The sequence below is a fragment of the Poromitra crassiceps genome (assembly GCF_964638095.1).
Source record: "Poromitra crassiceps genome assembly, chromosome: 13".
Classification (NCBI taxonomy): Eukaryota; Metazoa; Chordata; class Actinopteri; order Beryciformes; family Melamphaidae; genus Poromitra; species Poromitra crassiceps.
The window spans coordinates 4,262,845-4,283,997 of record NC_139644.1 but is presented as its reverse complement, the minus strand read 5'-3'; the positions used below and the strand labels follow the sequence as shown (position 1 = coordinate 4,283,997).

The window sequence follows — 21,153 nt, the reverse complement described above, 5'->3', positions numbered from 1 at the left end:
AACCACCAACACCTCTCCTGTCTCTTCCACTCCTCCTTACCTAAACCACCAACACCTCTCCTGTCTCTTCCACTCCTCCTTACCTAAACCACCAACACCTCTCCTGTCTCTTCCACTCCTCCTTACCTAAACCACCAACACCTCTCCTGTCTCTTCCACTCCTCCTTACCTAAACCACCAACACCTCTCCTGTCTCTTCCACTCCTCCTTACCTAAACCACCAACACCTCTCCTGTCTCTTCCACTCCTCCTTACCTAAACCACCAACACCTCTCCTGTCTCTTCCACTCCTCCTTACCTAAACCACCAACACCTCTCCTGTCTCTTCCACTCCTCCTTACCTAAACCACCAACACCTCTCCTGTCTCTTCCACTCCTCCTTACCTAAACCACCAACACCTCTCCTGTCTCTTCCACTCCTCCTTACCTAAACCACCAACACCTCCCCTGTCTCTTCCACCCCTCCTTACCTAAACCACCAACACCTCCCCTGTCTCTTCCACCCCTCCTTACCTAAACCACCAACACCTCTCCTGTCTCTTCCACCCCTCCTTACCTAAACCACCAACACCTCTCCTGTCTCTTCCACTCCTCCTTACCTAAACCACCAACACCTCTCCTGTCTCTTCCACTCCTCCTTACCTAAACCACCAACACCTCTCCTGTCTCTTCCACTCCTCCTTACCTAAACCACCAACACCTCTCCTGTCTCTTCCACTCCTCCTTACCTAAACCACCAACACCTCTCCTGTCTCTTCCACCCCTCCTTACCTAAACCACCAACACCTCTCCTGTCTCTTCCACCCCTCCTTACCTAAACCACCAACACCTCTCCTGTCTCTTCCACCCCTCCTTACCTAAACCACCAACACCTCTCCTGTCTCTTCCACCCCTCCTTACCTAAACCACCAACACCTCTCCTGTCTCTTCCACCCCTCCTTACCTAAACCACCAACACCTCTCCTGTCTCTTCCACCCCTCCTTACCTAAACCACCAACACCTCTCCTGTCTCTTCCACTCCTCCTTACCTAAACCACCAACACCTCCCCTGTCTCTTCCACCCCTCCTTACCTAAACCACCAACACCTCTCCTGTCTCTTCCACCCCTCCTTACCTAAACCACCAACACCTCTCCTGTCTCTTCCACCCCTCCTTACCTAAACCACCAACACCTCTCCTGTCTCTTCCACCCCTCCTTACCTAAACCACCAACACCTCTCCTGTCTCTTCCACTCCTCCTTACCTAAACCACCAACACCTCTCCTGTCTCTTCCACCCCTCCTTACCTAAACCACCAACACCTCTCCTGTCTCTTCCACTCCTCCTTACCTAAACCACCAACACCTCTCCTGTCTCTTCCACCCCTCCTTACCTAAACCACCAACACCTCTCCTGTCTCTTCCACCCCTCCTTACCTAAACCACCAACACCTCTCCTGTCTCTTCCACTCCTCCTTACCTAAACCACCAACACCTCTCCTGTCTCTTCCACCCCTCCTTACCTAAACCACCAACACCTCTCCTGTCTCTTCCACCCCTCCTTACCTAAACCACCAACACCTCTCCTGTCTCTTCCACCCCTCCTTACCTAAACCACCAACACCTCTCCTGTCTCTTCCACCCCTCCTTACCTAAACCACCAACACCTCTCCTGTCTCTTCCACTCCTCCTTACCTAAACCACCAACACCTCTCCTGTCTCTTCCACCCCTCCTTACCTAAACCACCAACACCTCTCCTGTCTCTTCCACCCCTCCTTACCTAAACCACCAACACCTCTCCTGTCTCTTCCACCCCTCCTTACCTAAACCACCAACACCTCTCCTGTCTCTTCCACCCCTCCTTACCTAAACCACCAACACCTCTCCTGTCTCTTCCACCCCTCCTTACCTAAACCACCAACACCTCTCCTGTCTCTTCCACCCCTCCTTACCTAAACCACCAACACCTCCCCTGTCTCTTCCACCCCTCCTTACCTAAACCACCAACACCTCTCCTGTCTCTTCCACCCCTCCTTACCTAAACCACCAACACCTCTCCTGTCTCTTCCACCCCTCCTTACCTAAACCACCAACACCTCCCCTGTCTCTTCCACCCCTCCTTACCTAAACCACCAACACCTCCCCTGTCTCTTCCACCCCTCCTTACCTAAACCACCAACACCTCTCCTGTCTCTTCCACCCCTCCTTACCTAAACCACCAACACCTCTCCTGTCTCTTCCACCCCTCCTTACCTAAACCACCAACACCTCTCCTGTCTCTTCCACCCCTCCTTACCTAAACCACCAACACCTCTCCTGTCTCTTCCACTCCTCCTTACCTAAACCACCAACACCTCCCCTGTCTCTTCCACCCCTCCTTACCTAAACCACCAACACCTCTCCTGTCTCTTCCACCCCTCCTTACCTAAACCACCAACACCTCCCCTGTCTCTTCCACCCCTCCTTACCTAAACCACCAACACCTCCCCTGTCTCTTCCACCCCTCCTTACCTAAACCACCAACACCTCCCCTGTCTCTTCCACCCCTCCTTACCTAAACCACCAACACCTCCCCTGTCTCTTCCACCCCTCCTTACCTAAACCACCAACACCTCCCCTGTCTCTTCCACCCCTCCTTACCACGCCAGTTATTTCTTCCTGCTGGTGTTTCCAGCCTCGTTCCCTCAGTGGGAGAGCCGACAGGAGGAACCTGCAGTCAGAGGTTCAGAGGAGAGACAGCGGCTGATGGAGGGATCAGAAGACGAGGAAGAAGAGCAGCAGGAGAAAACGGCCAGAGGTGTGTGGCCCAAACCAGCCTGTACCCACCACTTCACTACCAAGTGTCATTGTGTGGCCCAAACCAGCCTGTACCCACCACTTCACTACCAAGTGTCACTGTGTGGCCTAAACCAGCCTGTACCCACCACTTCACTACCAAGTGTCACTGTGTGGCCTAAACCAGCCTGTACCCACCACTTCACTACCAAGTGTCACTGTGTGGCCCAAACCTAAACCAGCCTGTACCCACCACTTCACTACCAAGTGTCACTGTGTGGCCTAAACCAGCCTGTACCCACCACTTCACTACCAAGTGTCACTGTGTGGCCCAAACCAGCCTGTACCCACCACTTCACTACCAAGTGTCACTGTGTGGCCTAAACCCAAACCAGCCTGTACCCACCACTTCACTACCAAGTGTCACTGTGTGGCCTAAACCCAAACCAGCCTGTACCCACCACTTCACTACCAAGTGTCACTGTGTGGCCTAAACCCAAACCAGCCTGTACCCACCACTTCACTACCAAGTGTCACTGTGTGGCCTAAACCCAAACCAGCCTGTACCCACCACTTCACTACCAAGTGTCACTGTGTGGCCCAAACCAGCCTGTACCCACCACTTCACTACCAAGTGTCACTGTGTGGCCTAAACCAGCTTGTACCCACCACTTCACTACCAAGTGTCACTGTGTGGCCCAAACCAGCCTGTACCCACCACTTCACTACCAAGTGTCACTGTGTGGCCTAAACCCAAACCAGCCTGTACCCACCACTTCACTACCAAGTGTCACTGTGTGGCCTAAACCCAAACCAGCCTGTACCCACCACTTCACTACCAAGTGTCACTGTGTGGCCCAAACCAGCCTGTACCCACCACTTCACTACCAAGTGTCACTGTGTGGCCTAAACCAGCCTGTACCCACCACTTCACTACCAAGTGTCACTGTGTGGCCCAAACCAGCCTGTACCCACCACTTCACTACCAAGTGTCACTGTGTGGCCTAAACCAGCCTGTACCCACCACTTCACTACCAAGTGTCACTGTGTGGCCTAAACCAGCCTGTACCCACCACTTCACTACCAAGTGTCACTGTGTGGCCTAAACCAGCCTGTACCCACCACTTCACTACCAAGTGTCACTGTGTGGCCCAAACCAGCCTGTACCCACCACTTCACTACCAAGTGTCACTGTGTGGCCCAAACCAGCCTGTACCCACCACTTCACTACCAAGTGTCACTGTGTGGCCCAAACCAGCCTGTACCCACCACTTCACTACCAAGTGTCACTGTGTGGCCCAAACCAGCCTGTACCCACCACTTCACTACCAAGTGTCACTGTGTGGCCCAAACCAGCCTGTACCCACCACTTCACTACCAAGTGTCACTGTGTGGCCCAAACCAGCCTGTACCCACCACTTCACTACCAAGTGTCACTGTGTGGCCCAAACCAGCCTGTACCCACCACTTCACTACCAAGTGTCACTGTGTGGCCTAAACCCAAACCAGCCTGTACCCACCACTTCACTACCAAGTGTCACTGTGTGGCCCAAACCAGCCTGTACCCACCACTTCACTACCAAGTGTCACTGTGTGGCCTAAACCAGCCTGTACCCACCACTTCACTACCAAGTGTCACTGTGTGGCCTAAACCAGCCTGTACCCACCACTTCACTACCAAGTGTCACTGTGTGGCCTAAACCAGCCTGTACCCACCACTTCACTACCAAGTGTCACTGTGTGGCCCAAACCCAAACCAGCCTGTACCCACCACTTCACTACCAAGTGTCACTGTGTGGCCCAAACCCAAACCAGCCTGTACCCACCACTTCACTACCAAGTGTCACTGTGTGGCCCAAACCAGCCTGTACCCACCACCTCACTACCAAGTGTCACTGTGTGGCCTAAACCTAAACCAGCCTGTACCCACCACTTCACTACCAAGTGTCACTGTGTGGCCCAAACCCAAACCAGCCTGTACCCACCACTTCACTACCAAGTGTCACTGTGTGGCCCAAACCAGCCTGTACCCACCACTTCACTACCAAGTGTCACTGTGTGGCCCAAACCCAAACCAGCCTGTACCCACCACTTCACTACCAAGTGTCACTGTGTGGCCCAAACCCAAACCAGCCTGTACCCACCACTTCACTACCAAGTGTCACTGTGTGGCCCAAACCCAAACCAGCCTGTACCCACCACTTCACTACCAAGTGTCACTGTGTGGCCTAAACCCAAACCAGCCTGTACCCACCACTTCACTACCAAGTGTCACTGTGTGGCCCAAACCCAAACCAGCCTGTACCCACCACTTCACTACCAAGTGTCACTGTGTGGCCCAAACCCAAACCAGCCTGTACCCACCACTTCACTACCAAGTGTCACTGTGTGGCCTAAACCAGCCTGTACCCACCACTTCACTACCAAGTGTCACTGTGTGGCCTAAACCAGCCTGTACCCACCACTTCACTACCAAGTGTCACTGTGTGGCCCAAACCCAAACCAGCCTGCACCCACCACTTCACTACCAAGTGTCACTGTGTGGCCTAAACCCAAACCAGCCTGTACCCACCACTTCACTACCAAGTGTCACTGTGTGGCCTAAACCAGCCTGTACCCACCACTTCACTACCAAGTGTCACTGTGTGGCCCAAACCTAAACCAGCCTGTACCCACCACTTCACTAGCAAGTGTCACTGTGTGGCCCAAACCAGCCTGTACCCACCACTTCACTACCAAGTGTCACTGTGTGGCCCAAACCCAAACCAGCCTGTACCCACCACTTCACTACCAAGTGTCACTGTGTAGCCTAAACCTAAACCAGCCTGTACCCACCACTTCACTAGCAAGTGTCACTGTGTGGCCCAAACCTAAACCAGCCTGTACCCACCACTTCACTACCAAGTGTCACTGTTTGGCCTAAACCAGCCTGTACCCACCACTTCACTACCACGTGTCACTGTGTGGCCCAAACCTAAACCAGCCTGTACCCACCACTTCACTAGCAAGTGTCACTGTGTGGCCTAAACCTAAACCAGCCTGTACCCACCACTTCACTAGCAAGTGTCACTGTGTGGCCTAAACCTAAACCAGCCTGTACCCACCACTTCACTACCAAGTGTCACTGTGTGTGGCCCAAACCTAAACCAGCCTGTACCCACCACTTCACTACCAAGTGTCACTGTGTGGTAGGGCTGTGCCGATTCACTTATCTCCCGATTCGATACTATCACGATACTTTGGTGCCGATTCGATATATATTGCGATTCACGATTATTGCGATTCTACGATTATTGCGATTCGATATTACGATTTATTGCGATTTTTGTTTATTTTTTTCTTTTATTTTTTCAGTTTGTTTGCTTTTTTACACTAGATTAGAACATGGGAAAAGTTGAATCATACACTAGAGACTGTATATTATATATCATGAGTAGGGCTGGGCGATATAGTTAAAAACAGGGGCGGACTGGGATCATAATTCAGGCCGGGCATTAGATACCAAGCAGGCCAGGCCGATATGGGCCAACGCGCGTGAAATTTGGGCCGTTTGAAGCCAGATTTGGGTCCAATTTTACAATGAGATGCACCCACTTTAACCCTGAAGTGTAATTATTACTTCAGACTAACTAATAAAGTAATAAAACCACTAGTAAACCAGTAGGCGGCGCCTGGCCTGCTGTTCAGTGAGTGGCCTGACTGCAAGCACCCAAAAAAAAAATTTTTTTTTTTTTTTTTTTTTTTTTTTTTTTTTTTTTTTGCGATTATCGATTCTGGAATAAAAGATCGATCCAAAAAATCGTGACATTAAAAATCGCGATACTTAGGTGAATCGATTTTTTCCCCCACCCCTACTGTGTGGCCTAAACCCAAACCAGCCTGTACCCAACACTTCACTACCAAGTGTCACTGTGTGGCCTAAACCTAAACCAGCCTGTACCCACCACTTCACTACCAAGTGTCACTGTGTGTGGCCCAAACCTAAACCAGCCTGTACCCACCACTTCACTACCAAGTGTCACTGTGTGGCCTAAACCTAAACCTGCCTGTACCCACCACTTCACTACCAAGTGTCACTGTGTGGCCTAAACACAACCAGCCTGTACCCACCACTTCACTACCAAGTGTCACTGTGTGGCCTAAACCCAAACCAGCCTGTACCCAACACTTCACTACCAAGTGTCACTGTGTGGCCCAAACCTAAACCAGCCTGTACCCACCACTTCACTACCAAGTGTCACTGTGTGGCCTAAACCCAAACCAGCCTGTACCCACCACTTCACTACCAAGTGTCACTGTGTGGCCCAAACCCACACCAGCCTGTACCCACCACTTCACTACCAAGTGTCACTGTGTGGCCCAAACCCAAACCAGCCTGTACCCACCACTTCACTACCAAGTGTCACTGTGTGGCCCAAACCCAAACCAGCCTGTACCCACCACTTCACTACCAAGTGTCACTGTGTGGCCTAAACCCAAACCAGCCTGTACCCACCACTTCACTACCAAGTGTCACTGTGTGGCCTAAACCCAAACCAGCCTGTACCCACCACTTCACTACCAAGTGTCACTGTGTGGCCTAAACCTAAACCAGCCTGTACCCACCACTTCACTACCAAGTGTCACTGTGTGGCCTAAACCCAAACCAGCCTGTACCCACCACTTCACTACCAAGTGTCACTGTGTGGCCTAAACCCAAACCAGCCTGTACCCACCACTTCACCACCAAGTGTCACTGTGTGGCCTAAACCCAAACCAGCCTGTACCCACCACTTCACTACCAAGTGTCACTGTGTGGCCCAAACCTAAACCAGCTTGTACCCACCACTTCACTACCAAGTGTCACTGTGTGGCCTAAACCTAAACCTGCCTGTACCCACCACTTCACTACCAAGTGTCACTGTGTGGCCTAAACCAGCCTGTACCCACCACTTCACTACCAAGTGTCACTGTGTGGCCTAAACCAGCTTGTACCCACCACTTCACTACCAAGTGTCACTGTGTGGCCTAAACCAGCCTGTACCCACCACTTCACTACCAAGTGTCACTGTGTGGCCCAAACCTAAACCAGCTTGTACCCACCACTTCACTACCAAGTGTCACTGTGTGGCCCAAATCTAAACCAGCTTGTACCCACCACTTCACTACCAAGTGTCACTGTGTGGCCCAAACCTAAACCAGCCTGTACCCACCACTTCACTACCAACTGATTTCCTTATGATGCATTGTTCCATGTTTCACAGTGCAACAGATCTATGGCGTGAAATCAAGTTGAACTTTAAAGCACAAAGGGCGCCCAGGTAGTGCTGTGGTAGATTCCCTGCCCACCAACACCAGGGTCGCAGCAGGTTCGAGGCCCCGTGTTGCCTCCATCTTGGTCGGGCGTCCATACAGGCACAATTGGCCGTGTCTGTGGGTGGGAAGCCGGTGAGGTATGAGTGATGGTCGCTGCACTAGTGCTTCCTCTCCTCCCACGCGCTACTGTATGTCCTGCGGGTGAAATGCCTCCCTGCCAGGTGAAAAGAAGCGGCTGGTGACTGCACATGTATCAGAGGAATCTACAACTCTCCCCAGATGGGCAGAGGGGGTAGAGCAGCAGGACAGCAGCAGCAGCAGGAACAGCAGCAGGACAGCAGCAGGACAACAGCAGGGACAGCAGCAGGACAGCAGCAGGACAGCAGCAGGGACAGCAGCAGGACAGCAGCAGGGACAGCAGCAGGACAACAGCAGGACAACAGCAGGACAGCAGCAGGACAGCAGCAGGAACAGCAGCAGGACAGCAGCAGGACAACAGCAGGACAGCAGCAGGAACAGCAGCAGGACAGCAGCAGGACAACAGCAGGACAGCAGCAGGAACAGCAGCAGGACAGCAGCAGGACAGCAGCAGGACAGCAGCAGGAACAGCAGCAGGACAGCAGCAGGACAGCAGCAGGGACAGCAGCAGGACAACAGCAGGACAGCAGCAGGACAACAGCAGGACAGCAGCAGGAACAGCAGCAGGACAGCAGCAGGACAACAGCAGGACAGCAGCAGGAACAGCAGCAGGACAGCAGCAGGACAACAGCAGGACAGCAGCAGGAACAGCAGCAGGACAGCAGCAGGACAACAGCAGGACAGCAGCAGGAACAGCAGCAGGACAGCAGCAGGGACAGCAGCAGGAACAGCAGCAGGACAGCAGCAGGACAGCAGCAGCAGCAGGACAGCAGCAGGACAACAGCAGGGACAGCAGCAGGAACAGCAGCAGGACAGCAGCAGGACAGCAGCAGGACAGCAGTAGGACAGCAGCAGGACAGCAGCAGCAGCAGGACAGCAGCAGGACAGCAGCAGGACAGCAGCAGGACAGCAGCAGCAGCAGGACAGCAGCAGGACAACAGCAGGGACAGCAGCAGGAACAGCAGCAGGACAGCAGCAGGACAGCAGCAGGACAGCAGTAGGACAGCAGCAGGACAGCAGCAGGACAGCAGCAGGACAGCAGCAGGACAGCAGTAGGACAGCAGCAGGACAGCAGCAGGGACAGCAGCAGGACAGCAGCAGGACAGCAGCAGGACAGCAGCAGGGACAGCAGCAGGACAGCAACAGCAGGGACAGCAGCAGGGACAGCAGCAGGACAGCAGCAGGGACAGCAGCAGGACAGCAACAGCAGGGACAGCAGCAGGGACAGTAGCAGGACAGCAGCAGGACAGCAACAGCAGGGACAGCAGCAGGGACAGCAGCAGGGACAGCAGCAGGACAGCAACAGCAGGGACAGCAGCAGGACAGCAACAGCAGGGACAGCAGCAGGACAGCAGCAGGACAGCAACAGCAGGGACAGCAGCAGGGACAGCAGCAGGGACAGCAGCAGGACAGGCACCAGGAGGAATTGGACAAGTAGAGTTTTTGAAGCCCCACTGTTTGTTCTTCTCTTCCTCCTGAATGTAGCAGAGGACAGAAGCAGTGGAGAGCTCACCTTCACAGAGAAACTACACGTCATCAAGGTGAGTGAGCTCCTCATTATACTTACATACATACATTATACATACATACATTATACATACATACATTATACATACATTATACATTATACATACATACATTATACATACAGTACATTATACATACATACATTATACATACATTATACATTATACATACATACATTATACATACAGTACATTATACATACATTATACATTATACATACATACATTATACATACATACATTATACATACATTATACATTATACATACATACATTATACATACAGTACATTATACATACATACATTATACATACATACATTATACATACATACATTATACATACATACATTATACATTATACATACAGTACATACATTATACATTATACATACAGTACATACATTATACATTATACATACAGTACATACATTATACCACCACATCATCTTTGTGTTGTGGCACTTTGTCATCGGTTCTGTTATTCCTGTTGATTCCTCTGAGCAGGGTTTGTTGAGCTTTGTGTTTCCTCTGGGTCTGGTGTACTTCGCTGAGTACTTCATCAACCAGGGCCTGGTGAGTTCATGTTTACTGTGTCTTTAAACCAGTGAAATCTATCAACTTTCATATTTACTGTGTCTTTAAACCAGTGAAATCTATTAACTTTCATATTTACTGTGTCTTTAAACCAGTGAAATCTATCAACTTTCATATTTACTGTTTCTTTAAACCAGTGAAATCTATCAACTTTCATATTTACTGTGTCTTTAAACCAGTGAAATCTATTAACTTTCATGTTTACTGTCTCTTTAAACCAGTGAAATCTATTAACTTTCATATTTACTGTCTCTTTAAACCAGTGAAATCTATTAACTTTCATGTTTACTGTCTCTTTAAACCAGTGAAATCTATCAACTTTCATATTTACTGTCTCTTTAAACCAGTGAAATCTATCAACTTTCATATTTACTGTCTCTTTAAACCAGTGAAATCTATCAACTTTCATATTTACTGTGTCTTTAAACCAGTGAAATCTATTAACTTTCATGTTTACTGTCTCTTTAAACCAGTGAAATCTATCAACTTTCATATTTACTGCCTCTTTAAACCAGTGAAATCTATCAACTTTCATATTTACTGTCTCTTTAAACCAGTGAAATCTATCAACTTTCATATTTACTGTCTCTTTAAACCAGTGAAATCTATTAACTTTCATATTTACTGTCTCTTTTAAACCAGTGAAATCTATTAACTTTCATATTTACTGTCTCTTTAAACCAGTGAAATCTATCAACTTTCATATGTACTGCCTCTTTAAACCAGTGAAATCTATCAACTTTCATATTTACTGTCTCTTTAAACCAGTGAAATCTATTAACTTTCATGTTTACTGCCTCTTTAAACCAGTGAAATCTATTAACTTTCATGTTTACTGTCTCTTTAAACCAGTGAAATCTATCAACTTTCATATTTACTGTGTCTTTAAACCAGTGAAATCTATCAACTTTCATATTTACTGCCTTTTTAAACCAGTGAAATCTATTAACTTTCATATTTACTGTCTCTTTAAACCAGTGAAATCTATCAACTTTCATATTTACTGTCTCTTTAAACCAGTGAAATCTATTAACTTTCATATTTACTGTCTCTTTAAACCAGTGAAATCTATTAACTTTCATATTGACTGTCTCTTTAAACCAGTGAAATCTATTAACTTTCATGTTTACTGCCTCTTTAAACCAGTGAAATCTATCAACTTTCATATTTACTGTCTCTTTAAACCAGTGAAATCTATCAACTTTCATATTTACTGTCTCTTTAAACCATTGAAATCTATCAACTTTCATGTTTACTGTCTCTTTAAACCAGTGAAATCTATCAACTTTCATATTTACTGTCTCTTTAAACCAGTGAAATCTATTAACTTTCATATTTACTGTCTCTTTAAACCAGTGAAATCTATCAACTTTCATATTTACTGTCTCTTTAAACCAGTGAAATCTATTAACTTTCATATTTACTGTCTCTTTAAACCAGTGAAATCTATTAACTTTCATATTTACTGTTTCTTTAAACCAGTGAAATCTATTAACTTTCATGTTTACTGCCTCTTTAAACCAGTGAAATCTATCAACTTTCATATTTACTGTCTCTTTAAACCAGTGAAATCTATCAACTTTCATATTTACTGTCTCTTTAAACCATTGAAATCTATCAACTTTCATGTTTACTGTCTCTTTAAACCAGTGAAATCTATCAACTTTCATATTTACTGTCTCTTTAAACCAGTGAAATCTATCAACTTTCATGTTTACTGCCTCTTTAAACCAGTGAAATCTATCAACTTTCATATTTACTGTTTCTTTAAACCAGTGAAATCTATCAACTTTCATGTTTACTGCCTCTTTAAACCAGTGAAATCTATCAACTTTCATATTTACTGTCTCTTTAAACCAGTGAAATCTATCAACTTTCATATTTACTGTATCTTTTAAACCAGGGAAATCTATTAAATTTCATATTTACTGTCTCTTTAAACCAGTGAAATCTATCAACTTTCATATTTACTGTCTCTTTAAACCAGTGAAATCTATTAACTTTCATATTTACTGCCTCTTTAAACCATTGAAATCTATCAACTTTCATATTTACTGCCTCTTTAAACCAGTGAAATCTATCAACTTTCATATTTACTGTCTCTTTAAACCAGTGAAATCTATCAACTTTCATATTTACTGTCTCTTTAAAGGTCCCATTCCGTGCAAAAGCTGTTTTTACTTGTAAATGCATATATACTGCTGTCAGCCCTCCCTGTAATGAGTGGTCACACGTTCAGAACTGCCACAGTTGGATTTGTCCCTATCCAGCGTCCCCCTGCAGTCTCCTCCAAGCCACACCCCCAAACGCGTCGTTTGCCCAGAGAGGAATCTGGAGAGAATTACGACGTCACTAGCTTCCTCCTGCATACTGCGCGGGTCCCTCTCACACAAGCTACCTGCACCATTTAGTCTATAGCCACAAAATTAACACTTCTAGCTGGAGCGACGCCAACTGTACGTGATCCAGCAACTGCAGAGGTGCATTCGGTAAGTCTAGGCATTTTGAGATGTCCTCTTTAGCGTAGTACCGTTTAGTTAACGATAACTCGCAACCTAGCGTGCTGGTCCACAGACGCTAATCTGATTGGCCGCTGGGAGCCTGGGGCGGGCTCTCCCTCAGCGGCCAATGGGAACTGTTAGTTCTGAATATATTATAGAAACAGGCCGTTCTTGGGAAGCGACCAGATGAGGAAGTGAGAACTCCGTCACAACAAACGGGTTTGCTATATTTTCGACAGATTAATCCAGAATCATGTTTTATGGACCAGAGACACACGTTTTTAAGAGGTTACAGCTGCACGAATTGGGACCTTTAAACCAGTGAAATCTATCAACTTTCATATTTACTGTCTCTTTAAACCAGTGAAATCTATCAACTTTCATATTTACTGTCTCTTTAAACCAGTGAAATCTAGCAGGAATTTTGTTGTAGCTTTTACTGGCTGACTAATAACTAAACACAGACCATACCTTCCCTAGCTGGAGCTCCTGTACTTCCCAAACTTCTACCTGTCACATGCAGAGCAGTATCGCTGGTCAGTTACTCTCCTATTATTCTCAATGAATTACTTTATATAAGATTGTCTTAGGATGGAGACCATAAGTGTGTGTGTGTGTGTGTGTGTGTGTGTGTGTGTGTGTGTGTGTGTGTGTGTGTGTGTGTAGGTATCAGACACTGTACCAGGTGGGTGTGTTGGTATCTCGTTCCTCCCTGTGCTGTGTGAAGATCAGGAAGCTGTGGGTGCTCGCTCTGCTGCAGGTGAGAGCAAGAACATATCAAAGTGCACATTGACAGAGCCAAAGAGGAGAGTGGCGGGTTTACATTACGTTACATTATGTCATTTTTAGCAGGCGCTTTTATCCAAAGCGACTTAGAATAGTATATTTTGTCAACAGTAGTGAAATCAACTGTGCAATGCAGTCCGCATCAGCTAAGACTTTTTCAAAAGGAATACAGCAGCATTTCTAGAAAGTAGTTTTAACACGTTCACTGCCAATGACGTGTTGATACGTCAAAAAAAATCCAACGGTTGACTGCCAATGACGTGTTGATACGTAAAAAAAAAAAAAAAAAAAAAATTTGACGGTGGGACGTTGATCCAACCCTTTTACATGAAACCATTCTCATACTGTAAAATGGATTGGCGAAAACGCTTTCGCTTTCGCGCTGATTGCTGGCGGTGGGGGATTGCAAATTTGCATAATAGATTATGGGTGCAACACACTTTGAAACACGCAGCATAAATAAGACCAGAATCGCAAAAGAAACGAGCGAGCCCATCCTCGCCCAGCGGCCGCCAGCAGACAGGAGCAGCAGCAGCAGCAGCAGCAGAAACGAGCTTGTGACACGCCCGCTGCAGCCAAGAAGAACACACACGGAGGGAGGAGTTTGAAGTAGAGGGGGGTTTCCTGCTGTTATGGAGGAAATTACTGTTCAAAACTATTGTTTAGATGTCTGATGTCTTACTGATGCCAAAAATGAATGGTTAAAGTGACTGTTCTATCGAATTTCACAAAAAGCTATTTATCTCAGCTTAAATTTTCAGACGCTGAAACCATGCTGTATTCAAGTGCTAATGCCTACATAACTACTAACTCTACAAACTAACTCTTTTAGACAGAGAAAGCACACATTCTATTAGTTCTTTTGAGATATTTTGTGTTCACAAAATCTTAGCAGAAAAGAATCCTCGGGTCTTGAAAGATGAGCCAGAATCCTCAAAAAAACCCTCTGGCAGAAGCTACCTACAGTAAAAAAAAAACGGCTGGCAGTGAATGTGTTAAGAAGGATTAAGTAGCATTAGTTGGATTCACGATTTCACGATTTCAGACGGCAGCCCGTCTTTATTGTCACACGAACACTACAACACATGCATGTGGCCACAACACACACTCATGCTGACAGTGGCCGGTGAAATATGTCCTCTGCATTTGACCCATCCAGGCTTGTCCTTTCCTCCGGGGGGCAGGCCAGGAGCAGTGGTCGCTTTTTCTTTCCAGCGCCCGGGGACCTTCATTGGACCATCATTGGACCAACTTCAGATGTTGTCGTCACTGGTCGGATGACGATCTTCTGCATGTTTTTAGTGGGGGGTTATGTACAGAGGAACCCCCTGGGGGGTACGGGGAGAACATGCAAACTCCACACAGAAAGGCCCTTTCGACGAGATAGCTTCTTTAGATTATTTTAAGAAGAAGAAGAAGGATGTTAGTTCAAGAAGGGTCCAGCCTGAAAAGGTGTGTTTTTTGGTCTCCGTTGAAAGAGCGACAGTGATTGGGCCGCCCTGACAGAAAGATGGGCAGTGATTGGGCCGTCCTGACAGAAAGATGGGCAGTGATTGGGCCGTCCTGACAGAAAGATGGGCAGTGATTGGCCGTCCTGACAGAAAGATGGGCAGTGATTGGCCGTCCTGACAGAAAGATGGGCAGTGATTGGCCGTCCTGACAGAAAGATGGGCAGTGATTGGCCGTCCTGACAGAAAGATGGGCAGTGATTGGCCGTCCTGACAGAAAGATGGGCAGTGATTGGCCGTCCTGACAGAAAGATGGGCAGTGATTGGGCCGTCCTGACAGAAAGATGGGCAGTGATTGGCCGTCCTGACAGAAAGATGGGCAGTGATTGGCCGTCCTGACAGAAAGATGGGCAGTGATTGGCCGTCCTGACAGAAAGATGGGCAGTGATTGGGCCGTCCTGACAGAAAGATGGGCAGTGATTGGCCGTCCTGACAGAAGTACAGGTACAACGGCGCTGGGCTCCGCGAGTCACGGGGCTGTAAAAAAAGAACGTCACATGTGACATGAGTCACATGATTTTAGATGGGTCAAAGTAATATTTCCGGTGTATCTTGCCCATTCTATGGCCAGACGAGTTGTAATATATTGTCATGTCATGGTGTTTTGTGGTCATTAATAAACCAGATTGATTCTGTTATTTTTCTATCACCTTTTGGGGTAGTGCTATTTTACTTTGAAGTCAACGGGGAGAGGCTTGTGTTTTCCCCCTAAAAGGGGGCGAGGCCTAATTGGCGATCTGATGTATAGCTGACAGGAAATAAGCTAGGTTTCAAATGAAGCAGTAAGCCGGGCACCTGTGTGCCTATGGGATCCATTGAGATATATGGGATCGCTCAAGCTGAGCTGATAGTCTGATATTGCTGTTTAACAACCTTCACTATACCAAATACATGAAAAAGGTTTGTCTGAAGGTTTTGTCTCTTTTAGTTTCTGACTCTGGGAAAGTGGGAAAAACAGTCACATTCCCCAAATTCCCTCTCTGAACTATCTCTTTGACCAAATCACACACATTTAGGCATGTGATCACCTTTTGATAACTCATAATAATATTAATAATATTATTATTATATTACGGTATTATATAATATATTATTGTAATATTTTTTCACTCCAATTCACTGAGCCTCCGCAGAAACTGTTTGGAGCCCCCCTGGGGAGAAAACACTGGAGTGATCCAATGATCCACGATTCTGTGACCTGATTGGATCACGCCATGTTTGAGGTGCCTCAAAAATGTTTATAGCGGGTGCGTGCGTGTGTTTGTGTGGGAGGGGCCTATAGGGTCAGCCCAGGCACACAGCCCATGCACATGAACATGAATGTTTGGTGACACCGGTGTTTACCCTGCCTTTGAGACCCAAAATGGCTGCTGTGAAAAGGGTATATTGTCAAACTGTCCCCAGGTTGTGAACGCAGTGCTGCTGCTCCTCTCGGTGGTCTACCAGATCCTGCCCAATGCCTGGCTGGTGTTCACCATCATCCTCTACGAAGGTCTGCTGGGAGGAGCTGCCTACGTCAACACCTTCTACTACATCAGCAAGGAGGTTGGTTGGTCTGTCTGTCTGTTTGCTTTTCTCATCACATGTCCACAGAAAGTTTAAATGGGAATCATCTGTCAGTTTGTCACCACTGTTTTAATTGGGTCTAGGGATGTTAATGATTAATCGATTAATCGCCGTTAAGAATTTGATTGATCAAACATATATTCACCAATTAATCAACAATGTAGGCTGTGTGCTATTTCTTCCAATTTGGCGCAAATGTCGACTTGCATGCAAGGATGAACTAATTAGATTTTGGTGATCAAAGGTCAAGGTCACTGTGACCTCTCGAACGCCATTTTCAAGCTTGCTAACAAGATATCTCAGGAACACCGTGATGGAATTTCTTCGAATTTGCCTCAAATGTCCATTTGGACTCGAGGATGAAGTGATTCGATTTTGGTGGTTAAAAGTCAAAGTTCAAGGTCACTGTGACCTCACGACCGCTTGTTTCATGATTGTTAACGCGATATCTCAGGAACGCCTTGATGGAATTTCATCAAATTGGCCTCAAACCTCCACTTGGACTCAAGGATGAACTGATTAGATTTTGGTGGTTAAATGTCAAAGTTCAAGGACACTGTGACCTCATGAACCCCATTTCCAAGCTCTTTAATGCATTATCTCAGGAACGCCTTGACGGAATTTCTTCCAATTTGGCTCAAACGTCGACTTGGACTCACGGATGAACTAATTAGATTTTGGTGGTCAAAGGACAAATGTTAAGGTCACTGTGACCTCACAAATACAATTTTCAAGCTCGGTAATGCCATATCTCAGTAACACCTTGATGGAATTTCTTCACATTTGGCTCAAATGTCAAAGTCTGTACAGACATGGATGCCGACTGCTCACTTGTTGGCGGAGGCATATATCCGTGGTGCGGTCGTTCTAGTTTTTGCTGAAATGATTTAACACCACAAGGGTGAAATTTAACTTTCACCGCTTATACAGAGGAAGAAGAAAGCCAAGCAAGCAGGCAAAAAGTCCAGTGTGGGAGAATTACAGCCAAAAAGACAACAGTATTTCATATTGAAATACAGCACGTCTACAAGCACAATGACAGCTAATGCAGGACAGTAGGCTACATGGGTAACACCATGCAGGGATTCCGCTCGATCTTTTTTCTGACAGCCAATGCGGCCGGTAACGTTCCAGAATTCCGGCCATATAGAATATCTATACCGGCCACTTTGAATAGATAATAGCCTACATTTAAACAGCAATAAAACAAAAAGACAAATGTCTCTTTGTAATCCTGTCCCATCAAATTAAATAACTTGAAAATAAGCTAAAGGAAGAAGCGTTAGAGCTGCGACAATATTTTTTTCCTTACCGCAAATTAGTGAAGCCATCCAAATCGTCGTGGTATTATAAAAAAAAAACTCAGAGGTTATAAAATAATTATTTCCTAAATAAATTTGTCAAATCAGTTTCTCTTTTTCCCGTGTTAGTCCCGAAAAGATGTCAGCCTCTAGCTCACACGAGTCAAACAGCTCGCGAAAGGCTTTTGACGGATGCGGAAAACGCAGAAGATTTGAACCTGTTCCGGAAACTTTACTGACGGGCGAAAGTTTCCGAGTCATTGTGAAAACGTGATTACACAACCTGAGGTTGTATTTATTTTTTAAACGTGCGACAATTTCGGATGAAAAATACGCACTTGGTGTGCAAAAAAAAAAAAGCCTTGGGCAAAGAAGGAAATTGACCCCTGCTTGTGAATGTCGCCACTGGTTGACTAAATATAATATTGACCTCACTGCTTTGTCAATGTGTTTTGTAAGCTTTGTGTTCTGTGTACACACACACAGACTGGGGACAGGCAGAGGGAGTTTGCCATGGCTGCTGCCAGTGTGGGAGACAGTCTGGGCATCGCCTTGTCCGGCCTCGCCACCTTCCCCGTCCACAGGTACTTCTGTTCCCTATGAGCCCATCAGCGGAGCGACAGCGCTGCCTGCAGGACAGAGGCTGCACTGCTGCTGTCTGACAGTCTGAAACAGGGAACACTTTCACTTCATTGACAGACACTGTATTCATCCTATTGGACCAAATTAAATTCTAGTGTGGTAGGAAGTGACAAATCCAAATTTAAGTAGGAAATCCAAGAGACCTAAACAGCAGGGAGTGGTCCTCACAATTCAAACGGTTGCGTCTCACATTGCAGCTTTAAAACCAACTAGAAATATTGCGTGCTTTGTGCGCTCATTTGTAGCGTGCCTCGCGTGCTCGCCTGCTATGTGCAGTTGAGCCGCACCGCAGAACCGCCTCGCCTATTTATAGTAGTGAGATGATGGTACTATAAAAAGAATAGTAGTTAACTTAAGTCTGTGGTTGACACCATGACAAATGTGTTACAGTAGATCCTGTACGAATGATTCTGGAGGTACTGAATCATTAAAATAGCATAATGAGTTTTTTTCATGTATATTTAAAAATATGGAAACAAGCTTGTTGTTTCTCCAGTGGCTTCCTTACATTACGCTGTCACTACAAAAGAAGGCTTGAATGACAACAGGTTCACTTGCCTAAAAATAGAAAATCTGCATTATCAATGAAAACAGATTAATGGAAGTCATGGAAGTCTTCTAAATAGTAAATATAAAACATTTGGTGCCTTTTTATTCTATTCTTAAAATCATGTCGGGAATTGGTTGGAGTCTGTAAAAATTTTAAACTGTCATTTGTTGCTTAACTAACTTAATTTCATTATATGTTGTTGCTTTTGTACTCAATGTTTTTCCAGTCACTGGTACTACCAAGGTCATGATTTTTATTTTATGTGGACCAACAGTTGGTTTAATTTTAACAATGGGAGGGGGGGATATGGGGCGGATACAGGCATAAATATGAGCAGGAAATAGGCTGACTGCTCCAGTAGAATGTCAGATTAGCTGCTGACAGACAGAGACACGCACTTTCACCTGGAGATAATAATGGAAAACATGATAGTGTATGGGTTGCATTTCTCTCTTCGTGTGTTTGACCATTGTGTAATCTCTCAAGACAAATTTTGGATTAGCCTGTACTGTAAATCTGTCGAAGAAAATCTGGAGAATTGTGCTCATATTGGCATAAAGGGGCGTGGCCGGAGGCATTGATTTAAGGTTCCAGACAGTTATTCCGGTTTTGAAAAGTGCTTGCCCCCAGAGGTTTTTAAATTATACTTTTTTATTTTAACCAATGGATTCCCAGATTGACCATTACGTGGATTTAGTGTTTTGTGGAGTGCAGACACACCCCATTTTATCTGACCGTGTCAACATTTATTTGGACCACATCCCAATATGCATGTTCCTACTGACATTTTTATGCTGCTACTGTTGAGTTGTTACAATGTTGTTACAGCTTACTCAGTATTTTTAAAGCTTGAGCTTGTTTAATCACATTTTTTAGCTGATTCTTGATTTTACAATGTAAGATGTAATAATTTATCCTAACAGCTTTGTCAGAGTGGGGTGTAATCTGTGTTGTCATATGAAATAAAAAATGAATGAATACATATTGGTGTACGTTTCTGAAATGTGAAATTTTTAATACATAAAGGTGCCCATTCTGTAATTACTGCTTCTGATTTTATTTGAAATTCAATTAGAAGGCATTTGTTAACCATAAACCCATTCTCTTTCACCAGACAACATGGGCTATCTGCTAAATTGGAGTTATTAAATTAATTTAGATTTTTGATTAAGACACCCCCCCCCCCCCAACTCCTATTTCTCAAGAGTCTTGTTATTTTTAGTGATGGAGAATTTAACTAACTGAAAGGAGAGAGCTTGGAGAAAAGTAAGCAAGGAAGTTGGACTAGTTACTTGCTAAGTTCTAGGGCTGCACGATATGAAAAAAAAATCATATTGCCATTATACTGACACGATATGTGATACGATTTTAGTGGGAACGATCATTTTTGTATTTCATTTTCACTGAAAACAAAATAAAAATGTGATATGATGTGCGGGGGGAGAGTAGGCTACTTCCAATTATTCCTATAACTAGATAGGCTATTAGTGGTGTGTTTGCTGGACAGCTAACATTCATACTTTATTAAAATGATGATACAGTCAGTTCCTGCTGAGGCTATAAGGGTCATCTAAGCATGTGTTCATAACATGAGCAGCAGGTGCAAAACAATCATTAAATCAACAAGCATGAGATGGCAGCATATAGAATCAAAAGGTTATGAGATCTTTATTATATTAAACATTACAGTTGCAAACCGTATAACTGAGTTATTTAGGCCTACTTAGCCTGTTGCACAGACATATTAATGTGTATTTTTGTCTTGTCATTCTACATTTCATCACCTTGTTTCCTCTGATTAATATTTAAATTCAAATACATGTCATTCTTGTACGACGAACACACAGTGGTGTCTTTCATGAACTGCTGTCTGACCCATGGACCACTGAGTCTGACCCGTCTGACCCTAAAAGAGAGCCAGCCAAGCGAATGTGTTGGTTGAACGCTAGGCCAATCAGGCAGAGAGGGGCGGGTTATGCCTTCGCCATC

The 21,153-nt window shown here is 45.7% G+C and overlaps 1 protein-coding gene across 2 annotated transcripts in view; it reads left to right on the top strand.

Annotated features, from left to right (window-relative positions):
* Positions 1-20,137, top strand: part of cln3 (CLN3 lysosomal/endosomal transmembrane protein, battenin) — a 33,419-nt gene extending 13,282 nt beyond the window's left edge. Inside the window, exons 9-15 of one of the 2 annotated variants that reach the window (XM_083648500.1) lie at positions 2,629-2,777; positions 9,677-9,729; positions 10,221-10,289; positions 13,292-13,347; positions 13,478-13,571; positions 16,510-16,650; positions 18,459-20,137. In XM_083648500.1, the coding sequence (XP_083504626.1) occupies positions 2,629-2,777; positions 9,677-9,729; positions 10,221-10,289; positions 13,292-13,347; positions 13,478-13,571; positions 16,510-16,650; positions 18,459-18,575 (679 nt within the window). In that variant the 3' untranslated portion in view covers positions 18,576-20,137. Of the gene's footprint in view, positions 1-2,628; positions 2,778-9,673; positions 9,730-10,220; positions 10,290-13,291; positions 13,348-13,477; positions 13,572-16,509; positions 16,651-18,458 lie in introns of both variants that reach the window. The other variant, XM_083648499.1, reaches the window with a different exon arrangement.
* Positions 20,138-21,153: the final 1,016 nt, after the last annotated feature.